The 9212-nt window shown below is 50.8% G+C and overlaps 1 protein-coding gene across 1 annotated transcript; it reads right to left on the bottom strand.

The window, feature by feature from the left end:
- Nucleotides 1-406: 406 nt before the first annotated feature.
- On the bottom strand, nucleotides 407-7100 carry LOC147665146 (olfactory receptor 6B1-like; the record flags this gene model as incomplete). The annotated part of the gene is made up of 2 exons (XM_086949731.1): nucleotides 6670-7100; nucleotides 407-909 (listed from the first exon to the last, which is right to left on the bottom strand). Coding segments are annotated over exons 1-2 (934 nt in total), but the record flags the coding sequence as incomplete, so codon positions are not given.
- Nucleotides 7101-9212: the final 2112 nt, after the last annotated feature.

The raw sequence follows: 9212 nt of genomic DNA, 5'->3' as shown, positions 1-9212 counted from the left end.
CCATTGTGTGCCAGCGCTGGGGAAAGGGTAAGAATGTGCTTTACTGTGATAAATACTTTTCATCCCTGCCCTTTCCCTGTAACGCAGCACAGCAAGGTGACTTGCTGTGCTGCGTTGCATTACTTTCTCATAAATATGGCCCTAAGTTTAGGTCCTTGAATACTGTGTGAATGCATGAATCCAGAAACAGGTACATAGGCACCCTTGAAGCTATTGAGTTTCTAGTGCATATGCCACAAGCAAAATCAATTTGTAGATAAAGATACAACAGTTGCAGCACTTACAGATTTTAAAAACATGGTATAATTTGAGGAATTTCTTTTTACAAAATGAAGTTGGACTGGAATCCTGGTCTAAGATATAAAAATTTGAGAATAATGACTAAGCTTTTGGAATAGCTGATTACGGGCTACAAGTTCCATTAGGGCCTCTATTACTTCCTTGTTCCTTAGAGTGTAGATTAGTGGGTTCAGCAGACGTGTGAACACAGTGTATACCATAGACACCAGCATGTTGGAGATAAAAGAGTTGATTCTCCGCGGCCGAGCATATATAAATAGTGTGGCTGCAAAAAATATTACGACAACTGTGAGGTGGGAGGCACAGGTTGAGAAGGCTTTGTTGCGTTCACTGGCTGTAGGCATTCGCTGTATGGTTACCACAATGCAAGTATAAAAAACAATGGTGATGAAGAGTGGAATCGACTGAATAAAAAGTGCAAGGATGAAATCTACCAGTTCAGCCAGGGACATATCCGTGCGAGACAGATTCAACAAAGGGGAGACATCACAGAAAAAATGGTTGATGACATTGGAACTGCAGAACGTCAGTCTGGAAATGCAGTAGACTTTCAACATAGAGATGAGAAATCCACATATCCAGGATCCAGCTGCCAGCAGCAGGCAGAGACTCATTGTCAGTGAAATTGCTCTCCCACCCTCGCAGCTCCACCATTAAGTGAGGTGCCCCTGCCCCTGCACTCTTCAGTGTTGGTGTTCGAGGCCCTCCTCCACCCGCAGGTTTCCCTGCGCCTCATCCCTGGTGGTCCAGTGGACCTCTGTCTCCTTTCTTTCTTTCTGCTCCTTCTCTCGTTTTTCTCCCCTTTCTATCTTTCACCTTTCTGCACCTCTGCTCTTTTGCACCTTATTTCTGCCCATTCTCCCTTTCTCTCCCTCTGCTCCTTCACTCGTTTTTTCCCCTTTCTATCTTTCACCTTTCTGCACCTCTGCTCTTTTGTGCCTTATTTCTGCCCATTTTCCCTTTCTCTCCCTCTGCTCCTTCACTCGTTTTCACTCGTTTTTTTACCCTTTCTATCTTTCACCTTTCTGCTCTTTTCTGCATCTCTGCTCGTTTGTGCCTTATTTCTGCTTATTTTCCCTTTTTTCTATATCCCTTCTTTCCTCCCTTTACCTTTCCCCGCCGCTGCTGCCCCGGCGGCCCCTCCCCCCCCAGCACGACCGGCCCAATCCAGCTCCCCTCCCCGCCTCCCAGCTGTCCAGCCCTCCCCGACCCCTACTTAATGGCGGCCACTGCGGGGACAGGCGAGCAAGACCACTGACTCATTGTCAGTGAAATTGCTCTCCCACCCTCGCAGCTCCACCATTAAGTGAGGTGCCCCTGCCCCTGCACTCTTCAGTGTTGGTGATCGAGGCCCTCCTCCACCCGCAGGTTTCCCTGCGCCTCATCCCTGGTGGTCCAGTGGACCTCTGTCTCCTTTCTTTCTTTCTGCTCCTTCTCTCGTTTTTCTCCCCTTTCTATCTTTCACCTTTCTGCACCTCTGCTCTTTTGCACCTTATTTCTGCCCATTCTCCCTTTCTCTCCCTCTGCTCCTTCACTCGTTTTTTCCCCTTTCTATCTTTCACCTTTCTGCACCTCTGCTCTTTTGTGCCTTATTTCTGCCCATTTTCCCTTTCTCTCCCTCTGCTCCTTCACTCGTTTTCACTCGTTTTTTTACCCTTTCTATCTTTCACCTTTCTGCTCTTTTCTGCATCTCTGCTCGTTTGTGCCTTATTTCTGCTTATTTTCCCTTTTTTCTATATCCCTTCTTTCCTCCCTTTACCTTTCCCCGCCGCTGCTGCCCCGGCGGCCCCTCCCCCCCCAGCACGACCGGCCCAATCCAGCTCCCCTCCCCGCCTCCCAGCTGTCCAGCCCTCCCCGACCCCTACTTAATGGCGGCCACTGCGGGGACAGGCGAGCAAGACCACTGACTCATTGTCAGTGAAATTGCTCTCCCACCCTCGCAGCTCCACCATTAAGTGAGGTGCCCCTGCCCCTGCACTCTTCAGTGTTGGTGATCGAGGCCCTCCTCCACCCGCAGGTTTCCCTGCGCCTCATCCCTGGTGGTCCAGTGGACCTCTGTCTCCTTTCTTTCTTTCTGCTCCTTCACTCGTTTTTCTCCCCTTTCTATCTTTCACCTTTCTGCACCTCTGCTCTTTTGCGCCTTATTTCTGCCCATTCTCCCTTTCTCTCCCTCTGCTCCTTCACTCGTTTTCTTCCCCTTTCTATCTTTCACCTTTCTGCACCTCTGCTCTTTTGTGCCTTATTTCTGCCCATTTTTCCTTTCTCTCCCTCTGCTCCTTCACTCGTTTTCACTCGTTTTTTTACCCTTTCTATCTTTCACCTTTCTGCTCTTTTCTGCATCTCTGCTCTTTTATGCCTTATTTCTGCTTGTTTTCCCTTTTTTCTTTATCCCTTCTTTCCTCCCTTTACCTTTCCCCGCCGCTGCTGCCCCCGCGGCCCCTCCCCCCCCCAGCACGACCGGCCCAATCCAGCTCCCCTCCCCGCCTCCCAGCTGTCCAGCCCTCCCCGACCCCTACTTAATGGCGGCCACTGCGGGGACGGCGAGCAAGACCACTGACTCATTGTCAGTGAAATTGCTCTCCCACCCTCGCAGCTCCACCATTAAGTGAGGTGCCCCTGCCCCTGCACTCTTCAGTGTTGGTGATCGAGGCCCTCCTCCACCCGCAGGTTTCCCTGCGCCTCATCCCTGGTGGTCCAGTGGACCTCTGTCTCCTTTCTTTCTTTCTGCTCCTTTACTCGTTTTTCTCCCCTTTCTATCTTTCACCTTTCTGCACCTCTGCTCTTTTGCGCCTTATTTCTGCCCATTCTCCCTTTCTCCCCCTCTGCTCCTTCACTCGTTTTCACTCGTTTTTTTCCCCTTTCTATCTTTCACCTTTCTGCACCTCTGCTCTTTTGTGCCTTATTTCTGCTCATTTTCCCTTTCTCTCCCTCTGCTCCTTCACTCGTTTTCACGCGTTTTTTTACCCTTTCTATCTTTCACCTTTCTGCTCTTTTCTGCAACTCTGCTCTTTAGTGCCTTATTTCTGCTTATTTTCCATTTTTTCTTTATCCCTTCTTGCCTCCCTTTACCTTTCCCCGCCGCTGCTGCCCCCGCGGCCCCTCCCCCCAGCACGACTGGCCCAATCCAGCTCCCCTCCCCGCCTCCCAGCTGTCCAGCCCTCCCCGACCACTACTTAATGGCGGCCACTGCGTGGCCGCGGGCTGCAGGCGCGCCGCTGGTGCACCGAAGGCGCGTCAAAGGCAAGCACGTCTGCGCCCGTCTGCGACCCGTCTGCAACCAGCACCAGGAACCCTGGACCTCCGCCCCGCCAACGCTACGACCCAGCAGCACTCCACGCACTCAACCCAGGCTGCAACAACAACTGCAAGCTAGCATCACCAGCCGACACCCATGGACCCTTCAGCTGTCACCGCTGCCGGCACACCTGCAGCACCGCCAAGAACACGGATCCAGCACAACCCGCCCACAAGAACACAACCGAACCGAAGACCCTGCAATGCATCCTCCTCAACGTCCGATCCCTCCACAAACACGCAACAGAAATCTGGGACATCCTCAACAGCACCACCCCAGACGTAGCATTCTTCACCGAAACCTGGACCAACACCACCTCGGGACCGGACATCGCCATCGCCATCCCCCAAGGATACAAGATCTCCAGGAAGGACCGCCCCATCCACCCAGGAGGAGGAATCGCCATCGTCCACAAATCCAGCCTCCGCCTGAGCACACTCCCTGACGAGTCCACAGAACTGATGGAACACCTTCACTTCAAGATACTGGCCAGCCCCACCGCCGCCCTCCGAGGAACCCTCATCTACCGCCCCCTGGACCCTGCGGACCCTTCGCCAACTCCATCACGGACATTATCTCCCCGCAGGCCATCACATCCACCAACCACACCCTGCTGGGAGACCTCAATTTCCACCTCGACAATCAACTGGTCCCCAATACCACATCCCTCCTTGACAACCTCCACAACATTGGACTCCGCCAGATCGTGACCGAGCCCACGCACTCAGCAGGACACACCCTCGACCCCCTCTTCACTACAGGAAACTCCATCACCTTCAGCCACACCACCAAACTCCCATGGACCGACCATCGTTGCGTCTACTTCACCTTCAGAACACCCACCATCCCCAGACACCAGCACCTGCTTCCACAAAGAAACTGGACCAAAATCACCGATGACTAGCTCACCTCCTCACTCAACAACTCCACCCCAACCATCGCGGAAAACGACAACCCCAACACCGCAGCCCGAACCCTGCATAGATGGATCTCGGACAGCACCAACACCATAGCCCCCCTCAAGAAAAACAATACCCGTGCCAAGAAAGCCAGATGGTTTACCACCGAACTTCGAGAGTCCAGGCGCACATGCCGCCGCCTTGAAAAGGCCTGGAGAAACACCAAATCCACAGAAGCCCACAACAACTTCAGAGCCGCCACCAACGCCCACCATCAACTCATCAGAGAAACGAGGAAAAAAGCGATTGAAGACAGAATCTCCACCCACGCACACAACAGCAAGGAACTCTTCAGCATCATCAAGGAGTTTGCCCAACCCACCAGCGAGTCTACCGACATCCCTCCCTCACAAGACCTCTGCGACAAACTCAGCATCTTTTTCCACCACAAAATCAAGAGCATCTACAACAACTTCGACGAAGACAACCAACACACTGAACCCTCACCAACCACCCCGACACCCGGAAACCAGCGATTGATGACTGGACAGCCCTCACCACCGAAGACACACTGAAGACAATGAATTCAATCCACTCAGGGGCCCCCACGGACCCCTGCCCCCACCACATCTTCAACAGAGCCGCCAACACCATCGCACCCATGCTCCGCCAAACCATCAACCGCTCCCTGGCGACCGCCTCGTTCCCCGACGACTGGAAACACGCCGAGGTAAACCCCCTCCTAAAGAAACCCTCAGCGGACCCCACCGACCTCATAAACTACAGACCCATCTCCCTGCTCCCAGTCCCAGCGAAAGTCATCGAGAAAGCCATCAACAGCCAACTCGCCACATTCATTGAAGAACACAACATCCTCGACTCCTCCCAATCCGGCTTCAGAAAAAACCACAGTACGGAAACTGCCCTCCTCGCCGCAACAGACGACATCCGCACCTTACTGGACAAAGGAGAAACAGTAGCCCTCATCCTCCTCGACCTATCAGCGGCGTTCAACACAGTCTCCCACCGCACCCTAATACGCAGACTCTACGATGCAGGAATCCAGGACAAGGCCCTCAACTGGATCTGCTCCTTCCTCTCCGGCAGGACGCAGCGGGTCAGACTCCCCCCTTTCCTCTCGGATCCCACACCGATCACCTGCAGAGTCCCCCAGGGCTCCTCCCTCAGCCCGACGCTCTTCAACGTCTACATGGCTCCACTTGCCCCCATCGTCAGAACTTACGGACTCAACATCGTGTCATATGCAGACGACACCCAGCTCATCCTCTCTCTATCCAACGAGCCCAACACCGCCAGACGCAACTTTCGAGAAGGCATGGAAGCCGTCGCCAAATGGATGAAAAACAGCTGCCTTCAACTAAACACCAACAAAACAGAAGTACTCATCGTGGGCCCAAACCCCGACGCCTGGAGCGACACCTGGTGGCCCACCGCCCTCGGAAACCCGCCAACCCCCACAGACCACGCACGCAACCTGGGAATCATCCTGGACTCCGAGCTCAAAATGGACCGCCAGATCAACTCTGTCTCATCTTCCTGCTTCCACACCCTCCGCCTCCTTCGTAAGACCTTCAAATGGATCCCCCTCGAACACCGAAAGACAGTCACTCACGCCCTGGTCACCAGCAGACTCGACTACGGCAACGCACTCTACGCCGGAATAAACAAAAACCTCATCCGCAAGCTACAGAACATCCAGAACGCCACCGCAAGACTGGTCCTCAACCTGCCAAAACACTGCCACATCTCCCAGCACCTGCGCACACTCCACTGGCTCCCCGTTGAGGCGAGAATCACCTTTAAGATGCTCACCCACGCACACAAGGCCCTCCACGGCACCGGACCAGCATACCTGAACAGCCGACTCAAATTCCACGCACCCCAAAGGACCCTACGATCAGCCCAGCTTTCCTACGCCGTGGTCCCCCGCACCAGAAAGACCAGATCGGGAGGCCGCTCCTTCTCCTTCCTCGCGGCCAAAGCATGGAACGCCCTTCCGCTCCACCTCAGACAGACAACATCGCTCCCCATCTTCGCAAGAAACCTCAAAACCTGGCTCTTCGACAGACCCCCTCCTTGATGGAATGGAACCTGCACCCCCCCACCCCTAGCGCCTTGAGACCCTCACGGGTGAGTAGTCGCGCTGTAACAAACTCCTGATTGATTGATTGATCGCTCATGATGGTGCTGTAATGGAGAGGCTTACAAATGGCCACAAACTGGTCCAAAGCCATCATAGCCAAGAGGACACACTCTGTACAAACCAGTGCCATAAAGAAATAAAGTTGGGCCATGCAACTGGTGATGGAAATGCTCCTGTTCTCCACCAGTAGCATGGTAAGCAGCTTGGGTACAGTGACTGTGATGTACCACATCTCCAGAAAGGCGAGGTGGCTCAGAAAGTAGTACATTGGCTTATGGAGCTTTCCATCCACTCTGATCACAGCCATGATGAGAACATTTGCCATTATTGTCAGAAGGTAAACAAAAAGGAAGATCACAAACAGAAAAATCTCTAGCTTTCGAGAGAAAGGAAAGCCCAGCAGAATGAATTCTTCAAAGCTGGTTTGGTTGTTCCGCTCCATCTCAATAATGTTTTTCAGACTGTAAAGCAAGACAAGAGAGTAAGAGATAATAAAGCAGTTCTAGTGTTACTTAAACCATATAAAGTGCTGTGCTTAAGTGAATTTGAGTGTGCTCATTGCATATTAAGATTAATTGTCTCTGACCCCCACTTCAGATTTTTTAGTACGAAGGGATACCTTTCATTAAACTTGAAAAGGGTCATGGTTTGCATAATGTTGCAGGTACCCCATGCCTTTGTTCCCCACCTGGAATTTTCTACCTTAAAACTGATTTCATCTATACTTCCTGAATTGAACTGATGCCTCCCATGTCAAACCCCTGATTTCAAGTCACCAACATCTCCTGATTTAGAATGGACATCACCCAAAGACCCTGTTCTGTTAGGCCTCCAGTGATAAAAAAAAAACACTGACCCATGAACCTATTCCACCATGTAATGCATCAGGTGTGATAGCACTAGTGACCCCAAAATCATTGTCCCAACAGTAAAACTGCACTCACCTTTCAACTCTTCCTTGCAAATAGTCTGACCAATGCCAGTCACTCTGGGTAGCATTCCAACTCATCCTTTTTCCCACTGTGTCACTATAGAAACAGGTTTGCTTATCCAAGCAGACTCCATCTCCTTATCCTCCTGTGAATATCTTTGCACCAACATCTCAGACGACAAGGGCATCATCTGCCAACTTCACATAATACACCAACCCCCAGGGTGACAATCTGAAGTTCATTGATGAGCTAATGGAAGTCATTACAGCCAACGCCAACTCACAAGTGCCGCAGATCTTTCTGGGAGACTTCAATCTCCATTGGAGCAATACCGGCGATCATGATGTAAGCGGTCTCAAATCCTTTCTGGCAGACCAGGAACTGTCCCAATTCTGCGAAAGCCCAAGCCATAACAAGGGGGAGAAAATAGACCTCATCATAGCAAAAAGAAACATTATATCTCTAGAATCCATCTCCCCATGGGACTGGACTGATCATTACAGCATCTTCTTCTCCATCAACAGTGAGGTAACTCCAAAATGAAACCAACCTACAAAAACAAAACAATGGAAAAGGAATATCAAGAATATTGATCCCAACGCCTTGGTGTCCCAATGCAATTCCGCCCTGACACCATCAGCAGACATGGCCGATTTACATGACCTTACGGACTTCTCCAACGCCACTATGCTGAAATCCTGGATACCACAGCGCCCCTTCAAGAAAAAAATGTCTCCACCAAAATCTCCAAACCATGGTTCAATGAGAATCTTAACTCGGACCAGCGCAAATTAAGACTAGCTGAGCGTGCATAGAAATCAGCACCCTCCACTGATCATCTATACCAACTTAGGGCACTGAGAAACACTTACAACAGAAAAATTGTAAAAGCTAAAGCAGACTTATTCAAAACAGAGCTGAACCAAGCCATTAACTGTCCTAAAAAACTATTTGAAATTGTAAAACAACAATCGCGTAACTCTACAAACGTAGTGGAGCTAAGCAACCCGGCTACCCCTAACGGCGACGAGCTTGCCAAATTCTTTCTTGAAAAGACCAGAACCATTCAAAATGACATTTAATCCAAGAAAAAACCCCAACTATCTACTGAACAAGAAAAAACTCTTTACTCACAGATCAAGGTCCTTTTCAGCCTGCCCACCAGAGTTCCAAAGAATAATGCCAACTGGCACTCCTTCTTGCCCATCACTGAACACAAAATCTAGAGCACCCTACTAGCAATCAACCATGCCAATCATTTCTCCGATCCCCTACCCCATCTGTATTCAAAATGATAAAGTCCTCTATTCTACCACTATGGGCAAAAATTGTCAACTCCTGTCTGAGGCAAGGTTCCATACCGGACTGTCTGAAAACAGGGCAGGTCACACCTATACTAAAGAAAGCCAACTCCCTCTCCACAGACCGCAACAACTATCGCCCTATATCCAGCATCCCCACTCTGGCAAAGGTATTGGAAAAATGTGTACAAATTCAACTTTGCAATCACATCGATCGCTTCAACCTCCTAGATAAACACCAATCCAGTTTCCATCAAGGTCACAGTACTGAATCAGCTTTACCAAAATAACGGATGACATTTTAAAAATATTAGATCACAA

This window comes from Lissotriton vulgaris, unplaced genomic scaffold (assembly GCF_964263255.1).
Source record: "Lissotriton vulgaris unplaced genomic scaffold, aLisVul1.2 SCAFFOLD_6107, whole genome shotgun sequence".
NCBI classification, from domain to species: Eukaryota; Metazoa; Chordata; class Amphibia; order Caudata; family Salamandridae; genus Lissotriton; species Lissotriton vulgaris.
The sequence above is the reverse complement of the archived record's forward strand: the minus strand, read 5'-3'. Positions and strand labels throughout refer to the sequence as shown.